This window comes from Ranitomeya variabilis, chromosome 3 (assembly GCF_051348905.1).
Source record: "Ranitomeya variabilis isolate aRanVar5 chromosome 3, aRanVar5.hap1, whole genome shotgun sequence".
Lineage (NCBI taxonomy): Eukaryota > Metazoa > Chordata > Amphibia > Anura > Dendrobatidae > Ranitomeya > Ranitomeya variabilis.
The window spans coordinates 248598538-248619217 of NC_135234.1; the positions used below are offsets into that span (position 1 = coordinate 248598538).

At 46.1% G+C, this 20680-nt stretch overlaps 1 protein-coding gene across 2 annotated transcripts in view; it reads right to left on the minus strand.

The window, feature by feature from the left end:
• LOC143815762 (uncharacterized) overlaps positions 1–20680 on the minus strand; it is a 785716-nt gene that overhangs the window by 155505 nt on the left and 609531 nt on the right. For both annotated transcript variants that reach the window (XM_077295356.1, XM_077295355.1), the window contains exon 40: positions 658–875. In XM_077295356.1, coding sequence (XP_077151471.1) covers positions 658–875 — 218 coding nt within the window. The remainder of the gene's footprint in view (positions 1–657; positions 876–20680) is intronic.

Here is a 20680-nt window from a genome sequence, read left to right on the forward strand (position 1 = left end):
CCGAGCAGTTACAAATACTCGGAAACCACCCAAGCATGCTCGGGAAAACCCGAGCAACAAGTACACTCGCTCATCACTAGTGCTCGCCCATCACTACTGATCATTCATTCTCAAAATTTTCAATTCACTGGTAAAATCAGTATTCAGTAACAACTAATTACATTCTGAAAATATGATCTTATCAGTAGCTTTAGGTTCGGTGTTCTGTTTTGTTGTTGTGTTTTTTTTTGTTTAAGGAGCAATTATTTTAGTTGTTTTTCTTACTGTAATAGGACTAAAAAGATTTCTATGAACACATATAACTCTGCTAAATAAGGATATTACACATTAAGTTTTTGTCCTTTTGTCCTTTATCTTGCTTTTCCACATTACTTTACTCTTCATTTACATTCTTTGTTAAGGCGAATATGTTATCAAAAAAATACTAATGAACTAATATCACAAGTGAGATGTCCCCCATCTTCAGATATGTCTTTTGTATCTTGTCTGGCTAGGAGCACATTATCATTATTGAATTAGTATTCATACTTCAGCGTTTGTGCATTATTGCATTAAATATTACAGCATAACTCCTACTGTTCCTTATTCTTGCATATCAATAACTACCTGATGGAGATTTACTTATTATAAATTGTCATATAGTAATAGATTACATACCGTCACGGTGTTTCCACACCATCCTGCCACCAGTGCAGACTGAAGGTGTACTAATTGTTGACCATTTTCAATACTAGTATAAAATACATCACATTCAGAAGAATCTCCGATGAGGTGGATGGATGAGTAGTCATATCCAAGATATTCTAGAAGGCATTTGCTTAGAGACAATGTGATGACGTCTTCATTACAGTTTACTTTAAGCAGATTTGATATTGCTGTAAATGAAAATGAAAAGTATGAGTACAATTATGATAATCAACATATAAACATCATACATTATTTCATTACACACTTAAGATAATTCAACATTACAGAAGTCATTGACCAATGTCAGGTTAGGTGTCACTTCATTGTAATATACAAAAGTAGGTGCTCACTGCACACTTGATGTGACCAAATGCTCTGTTACACCCACCCATTTAGATTACTGCCACTACTATGTTGATTGACAACGCTTGCTTGCCTACAGTCAGCACACTGTCTCATGACAGCACATAAATCACTCTCTCATTGCTGTTGACATCACTTCGATATAGCTTTATAGTGATGTCAACAGCATGGAGAGAGTGATTTGTGAGCGCACTCATGCATGGACTGTGCTATCTCACAAGCCAGCACTCTGTATTTACAATTGTTGCGGTAATTTTTCCCCTCTACCCAGTTAATTCTTCTCATTTCCATTAGGTCTATGACATTATGTGATTAAAAATAGACTAGCTGATTCCTTCTAAGCTGTACGTTGAAGTCTCTTTTCCCTCCATAAGTACAGATGGGCAGGCACCTGGAAGTTCGGGTCCAGCGGGTTCGGTCAAACAGTTACAAAAAGTTCGGGTTCTGGTACCAGACCAGAACATGGACCCAAACATGAACCTGGACCAATGGGGGCTCGAAGATCCAGTGTTTGCTACTCTATAATGTGCAAGACAGCTCGGCAAACACTGCTTCTGATTGGCGGTGAAATCATCCCCACCGGTTAGAGAGCATCGGTTCCCACACTGTCAAAAGACAGCGTGAGCACTCATCTGTGATCGGAGATATAAAGTTTACCTCCGGTCACTGGTGTTAGCTAATGGGACAGCTGATTCAATCATCCGACACCTGCTGCTGCTAATAACAGAGAGAGCAGAAGCAGTGGATGGGAGCATTTATCAGTCGCTCCTGCGCTGTAAATTAATAATTTTAAAAAAAAATCCGGTTTGGGTTCCCCTGTATTTCTGTTAACCAGCCAGGCAAAACTCACAGCTGGGGGCTGCAACCCTCAGCTGTCAGCTTCAGCAAGACTAGTTATCAAGAATAGAGGGGTCCCCAAGCCATATTTTTTTAATTATTTAAATAAATAATTAAAAAAAAACTCTCACGCTGCTAGCGGGGATCTCACTGAAGTCACCGAAGTTCTGCCCGGCTTTGAACGGAGCGTCAGTGACTGGACGTAACCTCAATTATGTCACCACCGGTCACTGAGGCTGCGCTCGCAGCTGCTCAGTCACCAGTGGTTCTCAGCAGCCTGAATGGTCGCATCTTGGAACCGTCCAGGTTGAAAACTGTTTATCCCCCAGACATGGATTATTGTCATGATCTCAATGGCAAGAGAACATAGCATAAGCATATATAGGAACTAGCTCTTGGAAGATGGGAACTGAGCTGACCATGAACTAAACCTAACGCACAACTAGCAGTGGCCGGGTAGCATGCCTACGTTGATTCTAGATGCCCAGCACCAGCCGGAGGACTAAATAAAGCTAGCAGAGGAAAATATTAGTCCTAGCTCACCTCTAGAGAAATACCCCGAAAGGAGACAGAGGCCCCCCACATGTATTGGCGGTGAGTTGAGATGAAATAACAAACGTAGTATGAAAATAGGTTTAGCAAATTTGAGGTCCACTTACTACATAGCAGAAGACAGAAAGGACACTTTCATGGTCAGCTGAAAACCCTATCAAAAACACCATCCAGAAATTACTTTAAAACTCTGGCATTAACTCATAACACCAGAGTGGCAATTCCTGTTCACAAGAGCTTTCCAGACACAGTAACGAAACTACAGCTGTGAACTGGAACAAAAATGCAAAAACAAACATGGACAAAAGTCCAACTTATCTAGTAGTTGTCTAGGAGCAGGAACAAGCACAGAGAGGCTTCTGATAACATTGTTGACCGGCAAGAAACTAACAGAGCAGCAAGGTTATATAGCGACTCCCACATCTTGATGGGAACAGGTGAACAGAGAAGATGAAGACACCAGTTCAATTCCACCAGAAGCCACCGGGGGAGCCCAGAATCCAAATTCACAACAGTACCCCCCCCTCAAGGAGGGGGCACCGAACCCTCACCAGAACCACCAGGGCGATCAGGATGGGCCCTATGAAAGGCACGAACCAGATCGGAGGCATGAACATCAGATGCATTCACCCAAGAATTATCCTCCTGGCCGTATCCCTTCCACTTGACCAGATACTGGAGTCTCCGTCTGGAAACACGAGAGTCTAAGATTTTCTCCACAACGTACTCCAACTCACCCTCAACCAACACCGGAGCAGGAGGCTCAACGGAAGGCACAACCGGTACCTCATACCTGCGCAATAATGACCGATGAAAAACGTTATGAATAGAAAAGGATGCAGGGAGGTCCAAACGGAAGGAAACAGGGTTAAGAATCTCCAATATCTTATACGGGCCGATAAACCGAGGCTTAAACTTAGGAGAAGAGACCCTCATAGGGACAAAACGAGAAGACAACCACACCAAATCCCCAACAGAAAGCCGAGGACCAACACGACGGTGGCGGTTGGCAAAAAGCTGAGTCTTCTCCTGGGACAACCTCAAATTGTCCACCACCTGCCCCCAGATCTGATGCAATCTCTCCACCACAGCATCCACTCCAGGACAATCCGAAGATTCCACCTGACCAGAGGAAAATCGAGGATGAAACCCCGAATTACAGAAAAACGGGGACACCAAAGTGGCAGAGCTGGCCCGATTATTGAGAGCGAACTCCGCCAATGGCAAAAAAGCAACCCAATCATCCTGGTCAGCAGACACAAAACACCTCAGATATGTCTCCAGGGTCTGATTAATCCGCTCGGTCTGGCCATTCGTCTGAGGATGGAAAGCGGACGAAAAAGATAAATCTATGCCCATCCTAGCACAGAATGCCCGCCAAAATCTAGACACGAATTGGGTCCCTCTGTCAGAAACGATATTCTCAGGAATACCATGCAAACGAACAACATTTTGAAAAAACAGAGGAACCAACTCGGAAGAAGAAGGTAACTTGGGCAGAGGAACCAAATGGACCATCTTAGAAAAACGGTCACACACCACCCAGATGACAGACATCTTCTGAGAAACAGGCAGATCTGAAATAAAATCCATCGAGATGTGCGTCCAAGGCCTCTTAGGAATAGGCAAGGGCAACAATAATCCACTAGCCCGAGAACAACAAGGCTTGGCCCGAGCACAAACGTCACAAGACTGCACAAAGCCTCGCACATCTCGTGACAGGGAAGGCCACCAGAAGGACCTTGCCACCAAATCCCTGGTACCAAAAATGCCAGGATGACCTGCCAACGCAGAAGAATGAACCTCAGAGATGACTCTACTGGTCCAATCATCAGGAACAAACAGTTTATCAGGTGGGCAACGATCAGGTCTATCCGCCTGAAACTCCTGCAAGGCCCGCCGCAGGTCTGGAGAAACGGCTGACAATACCACTCCATCCTTAAGGATACCTGTGGGCTCAGAGTTACCAGGCGAGTCAGGCTCAAAACTCCTAGAAAGGGCATCCGCCTTAACATTCTTAGAACCCGGTAGGTATGACACCACAAAATTAAACCGAGAGAAAAATAATGACCAGCGCGCCTGTCTAGGATTCAGGCGCCTGGCGGTCTCAAGATAAATCAAATTTTTGTGGTCAGTCAATACCACCACCTGATGTCTGGCCCCCTCAAGCCAATGGCGCCACTCCTCAAAAGCCCACTTCATGGCCAAAAGCTCCCGATTCCCAACATCATAATTCCGCTCAGCGGGCGAAAATTTACGGGAAAAGAAGGCACAAGGCCTCATCACGGAGCAGTCAGAACTTTTCTGCGACAACACTGCCCCAGCTCCGATCTCAGAAGCGTCGACCTCAACCTGAAAAGGTAGAGCAACATCAGGCTGACGCAACACAGGGGCAGAGGAAAAACGGCGCTTAAGCTCCCGAAAGGCCTCCACAGCATCAGGGGACCAATCAGCAACATCAGCACCCTTCTTAGTCAAATCGGTCAATGGTTTAGCAATATCCGAAAAACCAGCAATAAATCGACGATAAAAGTTAGCAAAGCCCAAAAATTTCTGAAGACTCTTAAGAGAAGAGGGCTGCGTCCAATCACAAATAGCTTGAACCTTGACAGGATCCATTTCAATGGAAGAGGGGGAAAAAATATATCCCAAAAAGGAAATCCTCTGTACCCCAAAAACACACTTAGAACCCTTCACACACAAAGAATTAGACCGCAAAACCTGAAAAACCCTCCTGACTTGCTGGACATGAGAGTCCCAGTCATCCGAAAAAATCAGAATATCATCCAGATACACAATCATAAATTTATCCAAATAATCGCGAAAAATATCATGCATAAAAGACTGGAAAACTGACGGAGCATTAGAAAGACCAAAAGGCATCACTAAATACTCAAAGTGGCCCTCGGGCGTATTAAATGCGGTTTTCCACTCATCCCCCTGCCTGATTCGCACCAAATTATACGCCCCACGAAGGTCAATCTTAGAGAACCACTTGGCCCCCTTTATGCGAGCAAACAAATCAGTCAGCAACGGCAATGGGTATTGATATTTAACAGTGATTTTATTCAAAAGCCGATAATCAATACATGGTCTCAAAGAGCCGTCTTTTTTTGACACAAAGAAAAAACCGGCTCCTAAGGGAGATGACGATGGACGAATATGTCCCTTTTCCAAGGACTCCTTTATATATTCTCGCATAGCAGCATGTTCAGGCACAGACAGATTAAATAAACGACCCTTTGGGTATTTACTACCCGGGATTAAATCTATGGCACAATCGCACTCTCGGTGCGGAGGTAACGAACCAAGCTTGGATTCTTCAAAGACGTCACGATAGTCAGACAGGAACTCAGGAATTTCAGAGGGAATGGATGATGAAATGGAAACCACAGGTACATCCCCATGAGCCCCCTTACATCCCCAGCTCAACACAGACATAGCTCTCCAGTCGAGGACTGGGTTGTGAGATTGCAGCCAAGGCAATCCTAGCACCAAATCATCATGTAGATTATACAGCACCAAAAAGCGAATAATCTCCTGGTGATCCGGATTAATACGCATAGTTACTTGTGTCCAGTATTGTGGTTTATTATTAGCTAATGGGGTGGAGTCAATCCCCTTCAGAGGAATAGGAGTCTCCAAAGGCTCTAAATCATACCCACAGCGTTTGGCAAAGGACCAATCCATAAGACTCAAAGCGGCGCCAGAGTCGACATAGGCGTCCGTGGTAATAGATGACAAAGAGCAAATCAGGGTCACAGATAGAATAAATTTAGACGGTAAGGTGCAAATGGAAACAGATTTACCAAGCTTTTTAGTGCGCTTAGAGCATGCTGATATAACATGAGTAGAATCACCACAATAGAAACACAACCCATTTTTCCATCTAAAATTCTGCCGCTCGCTTCGGGACAGAATTCTATCACACTGCATACTCTCTGGCGACTTCTCAGTGGACACCGCCAGATGGTGCACTGGTTTGCGCTCCCGCAAACGCCTATCGATCTGAATAGCCATTGTCATGGACTCATTCAGACCCGCAGGCACAGGGAACCCCACCATAACATCCTTAATGGCATCAGAGAGACCCTCTCTGAAAGTCGCCGCCAGGGCGCACTCATTCCACTGAGTAAGCACAGACCATTTACGGAATCTTTGGCAGTAAATTTCCGCTTCATCTTGCCCCTGAGATAGGGACATCAAAGTTTTTTCTGCCTGAAGCTCCAAATGAGGTTCGTCATAAAGCAACCCCAAGGCCAGAAAAAACGCATCCACATTGAGCAACGCAGGATCCCCTGGTGTCAATGAAAAAGCCCAGTCTTGAGGGTCGCCCCGGAGCAAGGAAATCACAATCCTGACCTGCTGTGCAGGGTCTCCGGCAGAGCGAGATTTCAGGGACAAAAATAATTTGCAATTATTTCGAAAATTCTGAAACCCGGATCTATTCCCCGAGAAAAATTCCGGCCAAGGAATTCTCGGCTCAGATACAGGTGCATGACAAACAAAATCTTGCAAATTTTGTACCTTCGTGGCGAGATTATTCAAACCTGCAGTTACACTCTGAAGATCCATTACAAACAGGTGGACACAGAGCCATTCAAGGGTTAAGAGGAGGTAAGAAGCAGCTAGACAGCAATTAAGGGCTAGGCAGCAAAACTCTGAGGGGGAAAAAAAAAAAAAAAAAAATTTCCCTTCAACACTTCTTTTTCTCCTGCTTCAGCCCAAACAATTAACACTTTGCGGGCCGGTCAAACTGTCATGATCTCAATGGCAAGAGAACATAGCATAAGCATATATAGGAACTAGCTCTTGGAAGATGGGAACTGAGCTGACCATGAACTAAACCTAACGCACAACTAGCAGTGGCCGGGTAGCATGCCTACGTTGATTCTAGATGCCCAGCACCAGCCGGAGGACTAAATAAAGCTAGCAGAGGAAAATATTAGTCCTAGCTCACCTCTAGAGAAATACCCCGAAAGGAGACAGAGGCCCCCCACATGTATTGGCGGTGAGTTGAGATGAAATAACAAACGTAGTATGAAAATAGGTTTAGCAAATTTGAGGTCCACTTACTACATAGCAGAAGACAGAAAGGACACTTTCATGGTCAGCTGAAAACCCTATCAAAAACACCATCCAGAAATTACTTTAAAACTCTGGCATTAACTCATAACACCAGAGTGGCAATTCCTGTTCACAAGAGCTTTCCAGACACAGTAACGAAACTACAGCTGTGAACTGGAACAAAAATGCAAAAACAAACATGGACAAAAGTCCAACTTATCTAGTAGTTGTCTAGGAGCAGGAACAAGCACAGAGAGGCTTCTGATAACATTGTTGACCGGCAAGAAACTAACAGAGCAGCAAGGTTATATAGCGACTCCCACATCTTGATGGGAACAGGTGAACAGAGAAGATGAAGACACCAGTTCAATTCCACCAGAAGCCACCGGGGGAGCCCAGAATCCAAATTCACAACAGTACCCCCCCCCTCAAGGAGGGGGCACCGAACCCTCACCAGAACCACCAGGGCGATCAGGATGGGCCCTATGAAAGGCACGAACCAGATCGGAGGCATGAACATCAGATGCATTCACCCAAGAATTATCCTCCTGGCCGTATCCCTTCCACTTGACCAGATACTGGAGTCTCCGTCTGGAAACACGAGAGTCTAAGATTTTCTCCACAACGTACTCCAACTCACCCTCAACCAACACCGGAGCAGGAGGCTCAACGGAAGGCACAACCGGTACCTCATACCTGCGCAATAATGACCGATGAAAAACGTTATGAATAGAAAAGGATGCAGGGAGGTCCAAACGGAAGGAAACAGGGTTAAGAATCTCCAATATCTTATACGGGCCGATAAACCGAGGCTTAAACTTAGGAGAAGAGACCCTCATAGGGACAAAACGAGAAGACAACCACACCAAATCCCCAACAGAAAGCCGAGGACCAACACGACGGTGGCGGTTGGCAAAAAGCTGAGTCTTCTCCTGGGACAACCTCAAATTGTCCACCACCTGCCCCCAGATCTGATGCAATCTCTCCACCACAGCATCCACTCCAGGACAATCCGAAGATTCCACCTGACCAGAGGAAAATCGAGGATGAAACCCCGAATTACAGAAAAACGGGGACACCAAAGTGGCAGAGCTGGCCCGATTATTGAGAGCGAACTCCGCCAATGGCAAAAAAGCAACCCAATCATCCTGGTCAGCAGACACAAAACACCTCAGATATGTCTCCAGGGTCTGATTAATCCGCTCGGTCTGGCCATTCGTCTGAGGATGGAAAGCGGACGAAAAAGATAAATCTATGCCCATCCTAGCACAGAATGCCCGCCAAAATCTAGACACGAATTGGGTCCCTCTGTCAGAAACGATATTCTCAGGAATACCATGCAAACGAACAACATTTTGAAAAAACAGAGGAACCAACTCGGAAGAAGAAGGTAACTTGGGCAGAGGAACCAAATGGACCATCTTAGAAAAACGGTCACACACCACCCAGATGACAGACATCTTCTGAGAAACAGTCAGATCTGAAATAAAATCCATCGAGATGTGCGTCCAAGGCCTCTTAGGAATAGGCAAGGGCAACAATAATCCACTAGCCCGAGAACAACAAGGCTTGGCCCGAGCACAAACGTCACAAGACTGCACAAAGCCTCGCACATCTCGTGACAGGGAAGGCCACCAGAAGGACCTTGCCACCAAATCCCTGGTACCAAAAATGCCAGGATGACCTGCCAACGCAGAAGAATGAACCTCAGAGATGACTCTACTGGTCCAATCATCAGGAACAAACAGTTTATCAGGTGGGCAACGATCAGGTCTATCCGCCTGAAACTCCTGCAAGGCCCGCCGCAGGTCTGGAGAAACGGCTGACAATACCACTCCATCCTTAAGGATACCTGTGGGCTCAGAGTTACCAGGCGAGTCAGGCTCAAAACTCCTAGAAAGGGCATCCGCCTTAACATTCTTAGAACCCGGTAGGTATGACACCACAAAATTAAACCGAGAGAAAAATAATGACCAGCGCGCCTGTCTAGGATTCAGGCGCCTGGCGGTCTCAAGATAAATCAAATTTTTGTGGTCAGTCAATACCACCACCTGATGTCTGGCCCCCTCAAGCCAATGGCGCCACTCCTCAAAAGCCCACTTCATGGCCAAAAGCTCCCGATTCCCAACATCATAATTCCGCTCAGCGGGCGAAAATTTACGGGAAAAGAAGGCACAAGGCCTCATCACGGAGCAGTCAGAACTTTTCTGCGACAACACTGCCCCAGCTCCGATCTCAGAAGCGTCGACCTCAACCTGAAAAGGTAGAGCAACATCAGGCTGACGCAACACAGGGGCAGAGGAAAAACGGCGCTTAAGCTCCCGAAAGGCCTCCACAGCATCAGGGGACCAATCAGCAACATCAGCACCCTTCTTAGTCAAATCGGTCAATGGTTTAGCAATATCCGAAAAACCAGCAATAAATCGACGATAAAAGTTAGCAAAGCCCAAAAATTTCTGAAGACTCTTAAGAGAAGAGGGCTGCGTCCAATCACAAATAGCTTGAACCTTGACAGGATCCATTTCAATGGAAGAGGGGGAAAAAATATATCCCAAAAAGGAAATCCTCTGTACCCCAAAAACACACTTAGAACCCTTCACACACAAAGAATTAGACCGCAAAACCTGAAAAACCCTCCTGACTTGCTGGACATGAGAGTCCCAGTCATCCGAAAAAATCAGAATATCATCCAGATACACAATCATAAATTTATCCAAATAATCGCGAAAAATATCATGCATAAAAGACTGGAAAACTGACGGAGCATTAGAAAGACCAAAAGGCATCACTAAATACTCAAAGTGGCCCTCGGGCGTATTAAATGCGGTTTTCCACTCATCCCCCTGCCTGATTCGCACCAAATTATACGCCCCACGAAGGTCAATCTTAGAGAACCACTTGGCCCCCTTTATGCGAGCAAACAAATCAGTCAGCAACGGCAATGGGTATTGATATTTAACAGTGATTTTATTCAAAAGCCGATAATCAATACATGGTCTCAAAGAGCCGTCTTTTTTTGACACAAAGAAAAAACCGGCTCCTAAGGGAGATGACGATGGACGAATATGTCCCTTTTCCAAGGACTCCTTTATATATTCTCGCATAGCAGCATGTTCAGGCACAGACAGATTAAATAAACGACCCTTTGGGTATTTACTACCCGGGATTAAATCTATGGCACAATCGCACTCTCGGTGCGGAGGTAACGAACCAAGCTTGGATTCTTCAAAGACGTCACGATAGTCAGACAGGAACTCAGGAATTTCAGAGGGAATGGATGATGAAATGGAAACCACAGGTACATCCCCATGAGCCCCCTTACATCCCCAGCTCAACACAGACATAGCTCTCCAGTCGAGGACTGGGTTGTGAGATTGCAGCCAAGGCAATCCTAGCACCAAATCATCATGTAGATTATACAGCACCAAAAAGCGAATAATCTCCTGGTGATCCGGATTAATACGCATAGTTACTTGTGTCCAGTATTGTGGTTTATTATTAGCTAATGGGGTGGAGTCAATCCCCTTCAGAGGAATAGGAGTCTCCAAAGGCTCTAAATCATACCCACAGCGTTTGGCAAAGGACCAATCCATAAGACTCAAAGCGGCGCCAGAGTCGACATAGGCGTCCGTGGTAATAGATGACAAAGAGCAAATCAGGGTCACAGATAGAATAAATTTAGACGGTAAGGTGCAAATGGAAACAGATTTACCAAGCTTTTTAGTGCGCTTAGAGCATGCTGATATAACATGAGTAGAATCACCACAATAGAAACACAACCCATTTTTCCGTCTAAAATTCTGCCGCTCGCTTCGGGACAGAATTCTATCACACTGCATACTCTCTGGCGACTTCTCAGTGGACACCGCCAGATGGTGCACTGGTTTGCGCTCCCGCAAACGCCTATCGATCTGAATAGCCATTGTCATGGACTCATTCAGACCCGCAGGCACAGGGAACCCCACCATAACATCCTTAATGGCATCAGAGAGACCCTCTCTGAAAGTCGCCGCCAGGGCGCACTCATTCCACTGAGTAAGCACAGACCATTTACGGAATCTTTGGCAGTAAATTTCCGCTTCATCTTGCCCCTGAGATAGGGACATCAAAGTTTTTTCTGCCTGAAGCTCCAAATGAGGTTCGTCATAAAGCAACCCCAAGGCCAGAAAAAACGCATCCACATTGAGCAACGCAGGATCCCCTGGTGTCAATGAAAAAGCCCAGTCTTGAGGGTCGCCCCGGAGCAAGGAAATCACAATCCTGACCTGCTGTGCAGGGTCTCCGGCAGAGCGAGATTTCAGGGACAAAAATAATTTGCAATTATTTCGAAAATTCTGAAACCCGGATCTATTCCCCGAGAAAAATTCCGGCCAAGGAATTCTCGGCTCAGATACAGGTGCATGACAAACAAAATCTTGCAAATTTTGTACCTTCGTGGCGAGATTATTCAAACCTGCAGTTACACTCTGAAGATCCATTACAAACAGGTGGACACAGAGCCATTCAAGGGTTAAGAGGAGGTAAGAAGCAGCTAGACAGCAATTAAGGGCTAGGCAGCAAAACTCTGAGGGGGAAAAAAAAAAAAAAAAAAATTTCCCTTCAACACTTCTTTTTCTCCTGCTTCAGCCCAAACAATTAACACTTTGCGGGCCGGTCAAACTGTCATGATCTCAATGGCAAGAGAACATAGCATAAGCATATATAGGAACTAGCTCTTGGAAGATGGGAACTGAGCTGACCATGAACTAAACCTAACGCACAACTAGCAGTGGCCGGGTAGCATGCCTACGTTGATTCTAGATGCCCAGCACCAGCCGGAGGACTAAATAAAGCTAGCAGAGGAAAATATTAGTCCTAGCTCACCTCTAGAGAAATACCCCGAAAGGAGACAGAGGCCCCCCACATGTATTGGCGGTGAGTTGAGATGAAATAACAAACGTAGTATGAAAATAGGTTTAGCAAATTTGAGGTCCACTTACTACATAGCAGAAGACAGAAAGGACACTTTCATGGTCAGCTGAAAACCCTATCAAAAACACCATCCAGAAATTACTTTAAAACTCTGGCATTAACTCATAACACCAGAGTGGCAATTCCTGTTCACAAGAGCTTTCCAGACACAGTAACGAAACTACAGCTGTGAACTGGAACAAAAATGCAAAAACAAACATGGACAAAAGTCCAACTTATCTAGTAGTTGTCTAGGAGCAGGAACAAGCACAGAGAGGCTTCTGATAACATTGTTGACCGGCAAGAAACTAACAGAGCAGCAAGGTTATATAGCGACTCCCACATCTTGATGGGAACAGGTGAACAGAGAAGATGAAGACACCAGTTCAATTCCACCAGAAGCCACCGGGGGAGCCCAGAATCCAAATTCACAACAGTACCCCCCCCCTCAAGGAGGGGGCACCGAACCCTCACCAGAACCACCAGGGCGATCAGGATGGGCCCTATGAAAGGCACGAACCAGATCGGAGGCATGAACATCAGATGCATTCACCCAAGAATTATCCTCCTGGCCGTATCCCTTCCACTTGACCAGATACTGGAGTCTCCGTCTGGAAACACGAGAGTCTAAGATTTTCTCCACAACGTACTCCAACTCACCCTCAACCAACACCGGAGCAGGAGGCTCAACGGAAGGCACAACCGGTACCTCATACCTGCGCAATAATGACCGATGAAAAACGTTATGAATAGAAAAGGATGCAGGGAGGTCCAAACGGAAGGAAACAGGGTTAAGAATCTCCAATATCTTATACGGGCCGATAAACCGAGGCTTAAACTTAGGAGAAGAGACCCTCATAGGGACAAAACGAGAAGACAACCACACCAAATCCCCAACAGAAAGCCGAGGACCAACACGACGGTGGCGGTTGGCAAAAAGCTGAGTCTTCTCCTGGGACAACCTCAAATTGTCCACCACCTGCCCCCAGATCTGATGCAATCTCTCCACCACAGCATCCACTCCAGGACAATCCGAAGATTCCACCTGACCAGAGGAAAATCGAGGATGAAACCCCGAATTACAGAAAAACGGGGACACCAAAGTGGCAGAGCTGGCCCGATTATTGAGAGCGAACTCCGCCAATGGCAAAAAAGCAACCCAATCATCCTGGTCAGCAGACACAAAACACCTCAGATATGTCTCCAGGGTCTGATTAATCCGCTCGGTCTGGCCATTCGTCTGAGGATGGAAAGCGGACGAAAAAGATAAATCTATGCCCATCCTAGCACAGAATGCCCGCCAAAATCTAGACACGAATTGGGTCCCTCTGTCAGAAACGATATTCTCAGGAATACCATGCAAACGAACAACATTTTGAAAAAACAGAGGAACCAACTCGGAAGAAGAAGGTAACTTGGGCAGAGGAACCAAATGGACCATCTTAGAAAAACGGTCACACACCACCCAGATGACAGACATCTTCTGAGAAACAGGCAGATCTGAAATAAAATCCATCGAGATGTGCGTCCAAGGCCTCTTAGGAATAGGCAAGGGCAACAATAATCCACTAGCCCGAGAACAACAAGGCTTGGCCCGAGCACAAACGTCACAAGACTGCACAAAGCCTCGCACATCTCGTGACAGGGAAGGCCACCAGAAGGACCTTGCCACCAAATCCCTGGTACCAAAAATGCCAGGATGACCTGCCAACGCAGAAGAATGAACCTCAGAGATGACTCTACTGGTCCAATCATCAGGAACAAACAGTTTATCAGGTGGGCAACGATCAGGTCTATCCGCCTGAAACTCCTGCAAGGCCCGCCGCAGGTCTGGAGAAACGGCTGACAATACCACTCCATCCTTAAGGATACCTGTGGGCTCAGAGTTACCAGGCGAGTCAGGCTCAAAACTCCTAGAAAGGGCATCCGCCTTAACATTCTTAGAACCCGGTAGGTATGACACCACAAAATTAAACCGAGAGAAAAATAATGACCAGCGCGCCTGTCTAGGATTCAGGCGCCTGGCGGTCTCAAGATAAATCAAATTTTTGTGGTCAGTCAATACCACCACCTGATGTCTGGCCCCCTCAAGCCAATGGCGCCACTCCTCAAAAGCCCACTTCATGGCCAAAAGCTCCCGATTCCCAACATCATAATTCCGCTCAGCGGGCGAAAATTTACGGGAAAAGAAGGCACAAGGCCTCATCACGGAGCAGTCAGAACTTTTCTGCGACAACACTGCCCCAGCTCCGATCTCAGAAGCGTCGACCTCAACCTGAAAAGGTAGAGCAACATCAGGCTGACGCAACACAGGGGCAGAGGAAAAACGGCGCTTAAGCTCCCGAAAGGCCTCCACAGCATCAGGGGACCAATCAGCAACATCAGCACCCTTCTTAGTCAAATCGGTCAATGGTTTAGCAATATCCGAAAAACCAGCAATAAATCGACGATAAAAGTTAGCAAAGCCCAAAAATTTCTGAAGACTCTTAAGAGAAGAGGGCTGCGTCCAATCACAAATAGCTTGAACCTTGACAGGATCCATTTCAATGGAAGAGGGGGAAAAAATATATCCCAAAAAGGAAATCCTCTGTACCCCAAAAACACACTTAGAACCCTTCACACACAAAGAATTAGACCGCAAAACCTGAAAAACCCTCCTGACTTGCTGGACATGAGAGTCCCAGTCATCCGAAAAAATCAGAATATCATCCAGATACACAATCATAAATTTATCCAAATAATCGCGAAAAATATCATGCATAAAAGACTGGAAAACTGACGGAGCATTAGAAAGACCAAAAGGCATCACTAAATACTCAAAGTGGCCCTCGGGCGTATTAAATGCGGTTTTCCACTCATCCCCCTGCCTGATTCGCACCAAATTATACGCCCCACGAAGGTCAATCTTAGAGAACCACTTGGCCCCCTTTATGCGAGCAAACAAATCAGTCAGCAACGGCAATGGGTATTGATATTTAACAGTGATTTTATTCAAAAGCCGATAATCAATACATGGTCTCAAAGAGCCGTCTTTTTTTGACACAAAGAAAAAACCGGCTCCTAAGGGAGATGACGATGGACGAATATGTCCCTTTTCCAAGGACTCCTTTATATATTCTCGCATAGCAGCATGTTCAGGCACAGACAGATTAAATAAACGACCCTTTGGGTATTTACTACCCGGGATTAAATCTATGGCACAATCGCACTCTCGGTGCGGAGGTAACGAACCAAGCTTGGATTCTTCAAAGACGTCACGATAGTCAGACAGGAACTCAGGAATTTCAGAGGGAATGGATGATGAAATGGAAACCACAGGTACATCCCCATGAGCCCCCTTACATCCCCAGCTCAACACAGACATAGCTCTCCAGTCGAGGACTGGGTTGTGAGATTGCAGCCAAGGCAATCCTAGCACCAAATCATCATGTAGATTATACAGCACCAAAAAGCGAATAATCTCCTGGTGATCCGGATTAATACGCATAGTTACTTGTGTCCAGTATTGTGGTTTATTATTAGCTAATGGGGTGGAGTCAATCCCCTTCAGAGGAATAGGAGTCTCCAAAGGCTCTAAATCATACCCACAGCGTTTGGCAAAGGACCAATACATAAGACTCAAAGCGGCGCCAGAGTCGACATAGGCGTCCGTGGTAATAGATGACAAAGAGCAAATCAGGGTCACAGATAGAATAAATTTAGACGGTAAGGTGCAAATGGAAACAGATTTACCAAGCTTTTTAGTGCGCTTAGAGCATGCTGATATAACATGAGTAGAATCACCACAATAGAAACACAACCCATTTTTCCGTCTAAAATTCTGCCGCTCGCTTCGGGACAGAATTCTATCACACTGCATACTCTCTGGCGACTTCTCAGTGGACACCGCCAGATGGTGCACTGGTTTGCGCTCCCGCAAACGCCTATCGATCTGAATAGCCATTGTCATGGACTCATTCAGACCCGCAGGCACAGGGAACCCCACCATAACATCCTTAATGGCATCAGAGAGACCCTCTCTGAAAGTCGCCGCCAGGGCGCACTCATTCCACTGAGTAAGCACAGACCATTTACGGAATCTTTGGCAGTAAATTTCCGCTTCATCTTGCCCCTGAGATAGGGACATCAAAGTTTTTTCTGCCTGAAGCTCCAAATGAGGTTCGTCATAAAGCAACCCCAAGGCCAGAAAAAACGCATCCACATTGAGCAACGCAGGATCCCCTGGTGTCAATGAAAAAGCCCAGTCTTGAGGGTCGCCCCGGAGCAAGGAAATCACAATCCTGACCTGCTGTGCAGGGTCTCCGGCAGAGCGAGATTTCAGGGACAAAAATAATTTGCAATTATTTCGAAAATTCTGAAACCCGGATCTATTCCCCGAGAAAAATTCCGGCCAAGGAATTCTCGGCTCAGATACAGGTGCATGACAAACAAAATCTTGCAAATTTTGTACCTTCGTGGCGAGATTATTCAAACCTGCAGTTACACTCTGAAGATCCATTACAAACAGGTGGACACAGAGCCATTCAAGGGTTAAGAGGAGGTAAGAAGCAGCTAGACAGCAATTAAGGGCTAGGCAGCAAAACTCTGAGGGGGAAAAAAAAAAAAAAAAAAATTTCCCTTCAACACTTCTTTTTCTCCTGCTTCAGCCCAAACAATTAACACTTTGCGGGCCGGTCAAACTGTCATGATCTCAATGGCAAGAGAACATAGCATAAGCATATATAGGAACTAGCTCTTGGAAGATGGGAACTGAGCTGACCATGAACTAAACCTAACGCACAACTAGCAGTGGCCGGGTAGCATGCCTACGTTGATTCTAGATGCCCAGCACCAGCCGGAGGACTAAATAAAGCTAGCAGAGGAAAATATTAGTCCTAGCTCACCTCTAGAGAAATACCCCGAAAGGAGACAGAGGCCCCCCACATGTATTGGCGGTGAGTTGAGATGAAATAACAAACGTAGTATGAAAATAGGTTTAGCAAATTTGAGGTCCACTTACTACATAGCAGAAGACAGAAAGGACACTTTCATGGTCAGCTGAAAACCCTATCAAAAACACCATCCAGAAATTACTTTAAAACTCTGGCATTAACTCATAACACCAGAGTGGCAATTCCTGTTCACAAGAGCTTTCCAGACACAGTAACGAAACTACAGCTGTGAACTGGAACAAAAATGCAAAAACAAACATGGACAAAAGTCCAACTTATCTAGTAGTTGTCTAGGAGCAGGAACAAGCACAGAGAGGCTTCTGATAACATTGTTGACCGGCAAGAAACTAACAGAGCAGCAAGGTTATATAGCGACTCCCACATCTTGATGGGAACAGGTGAACAGAGAAGATGAAGACACCAGTTCAATTCCACCAGAAGCCACCGGGGGAGCCCAGAATCCAAATTCACAACAGTACCCCCCCCTCAAGGAGGGGGCACCGAACCCTCACCAGAACCACCAGGGCGATCAGGATGGGCCCTATGAAAGGCACGAACCAGATCGGAGGCATGAACATCAGATGCATTCACCCAAGAATTATCCTCCTGGCCGTATCCCTTCCACTTGACCAGATACTGGAGTCTCCGTCTGGAAACACGAGAGTCTAAGATTTTCTCCACAACGTACTCCAACTCACCCTCAACCAACACCGGAGCAGGAGGCTCAACGGAAGGCACAACCGGTACCTCATACCTGCGCAATAATGACCGATGAAAAACGTTATGAATAGAAAAGGATGCAGGGAGGTCCAAACGGAAGGAAACAGGGTTAAGAATCTCCAATATCTTATACGGGCCGATAAACCGAGGCTTAAACTTAGGAGAAGAGACCCTCATAGGGACAAAACGAGAAGACAACCACACCAAATCCCCAACAGAAAGCCGAGGACCAACACGACGGTGGCGGTTGGCAAAAAGCTGAGTCTTCTCCTGGGACAACCTCAAATTGTCCACCACCTGCCCCCAGATCTGATGCAATCTCTCCACCACAGCATCCACTCCAGGACAATCCGAAGATTCCACCTGACCAGAGGAAAATCGAGGATGAAACCCCGAATTACAGAAAAACGGGGACACCAAAGTGGCAGAGCTGGCCCGATTATTGAGAGCGAACTCCGCCAATGGCAAAAAAGCAACCCAATCATCCTGGTCAGCAGACACAAAACACCTCAGATATGTCTCCAGGGTCTGATTAATCCGCTCGGTCTGGCCATTCGTCTGAGGATGGAAAGCGGACGAAAAAGATAAATCTATGCCCATCCTAGCACAGAATGCCCGCCAAAATCTAGACACGAATTGGGTCCCTCTGTCAGAAACGATATTCTCAGGAATACCATGCAAACGAACAACATTTTGAAAAAACAGAGGAACCAACTCGGAAGAAGAAGGTAACTTGGGCAGAGGAACCAAATGGACCATCTTAGAAAAACGGTCACACACCACCCAGATGACAGACATCTTCTGAGAAACAGGCAGATCTGAAATAAAATCCATCGAGATGTGCGTCCAAGGCCTCTTAGGAATAGGCAAGGGCAACAATAATCCACTAGCCCGAGAACAACAAGGCTTGGCCCGAGCACAAACGTCACAAGACTGCACAAAGCCTCGCACATCTCGTGACAGGGAAGGCCACCAGAAGGACCTTGCCACCAAATCCCTGGTACCAAAAATGCCAGGATGACCTGCCAACGCAGAAGAATGAACCTCAGAGATGACTCTACTGGTCCAATCATCAGGAACAAACAGTTTATCAGGTGGGCAACGATCAGGTCTATCCGCCTGAAACTCCTGCAAGGCCCGCCGCAGGTCTGGAGAAACGGCTGACAATACCACTCCATCCTTAAGGATACCTGTGGGCTCAGAGTTACCAGGCGAGTCAGGCTCAAAACTCCTAGAAAGGGCATCCGCCTTAACATTCTTAGAACCCGGTAGGTATGACACCACAAAATTAAACCGAGAGAAAAATAATGACCAGCGCGCCTGTCTAGGATTCAGGCGCCTGGCGGTCTCAAGATAAATCAAATTTTTGTGGTCAGTCAATACCACCACCTGATGTCTGGCCCCCTCAAGCCAATGGCGCCACTCCTCAAAAGCCCACTTCATGGCCAAAAGCTCCCGATTCCCAACATCATAATTCCGCTCAGCGGGCGAAAATTTACGGGAAAAGAAGGCACAAGGCCTCATCACGGAGCAGTCAGAACTTTTCTGCGACAACACTGCCCCAGCTCCGATCTCAGAAGCGTCGACCTCAACCTGAAAAGGTAGAGCAACATCAGGCTGACGCAACACAGGGGCAGAGGAAAAACGGCGCTTAAGCTCCCGAAAGGCCTCCACAGCATCAGGGGACCAATCAGCAACATCAGCACCCTTCTTAGTCAAATCGGTCAATGGTTTAGCAATATCCGAAAAACCAGCAATAAATCGACGATAAAAGTTAGCAAAGCCCAAAAATTTCTGAAGACTCTTAAGAGAAGAGGGCTGCGTCCAATCACAAATAGCTTGAACCTTGACAGGATCCATTTCAATGGAAGAGGGGGAAAAAATATATCCCAAAAAGGAAATCCTCTGTACCCCAAAAACACACTTAGAACCCTTCACACACAAAGAATTAGACCGCAAAACCTGAAAAACCCTCCTGACTTGCTGGACATGAGAGTCCCAGTCATCCGAAAAAATCAGAATATCATCCAGATACACAATCATAAATTTATCCAAATAATCGCGAAAAATATCATGCATAAAAGACTGGAAAACTGACGGAGCATTAGAAAGACCAAAAGGCATCACTAAATACTCAAAGTGGCCCTCGGGCGTATTAAATGCGGTTTTCCACTCATCCCCCTGCCTGATTCGCACCAAATTATACGCCCCACGAAGGTCAATCTTAGAGAACCACTTGGCCCCCTTTATGCGAGCAAACAAATCAGTCAGCAACGGCAATGGGTATTGATATTTAACAGTGATTTTATTCAAAAGCCGATAATCAATACATGGTCTCAAAGAGCCGTCTTTTTTTGACACAAAGAAAAAACCGGCTCCTAAGGGAGATGACGATGGACGAATATGTCCCTTTTCCAAGGACTCCTTTATATATTCTCGCATAGCAGCATGTTCAGGCACAGACAGATTAAATAAACGACCCTTTGGGTATTTACTACCCGGGATTAAATCTATGGCACAATCGCACTCTCGGTGCGGAGGTAACGAACCAAGCTTGGATTCTTCAAAGACGT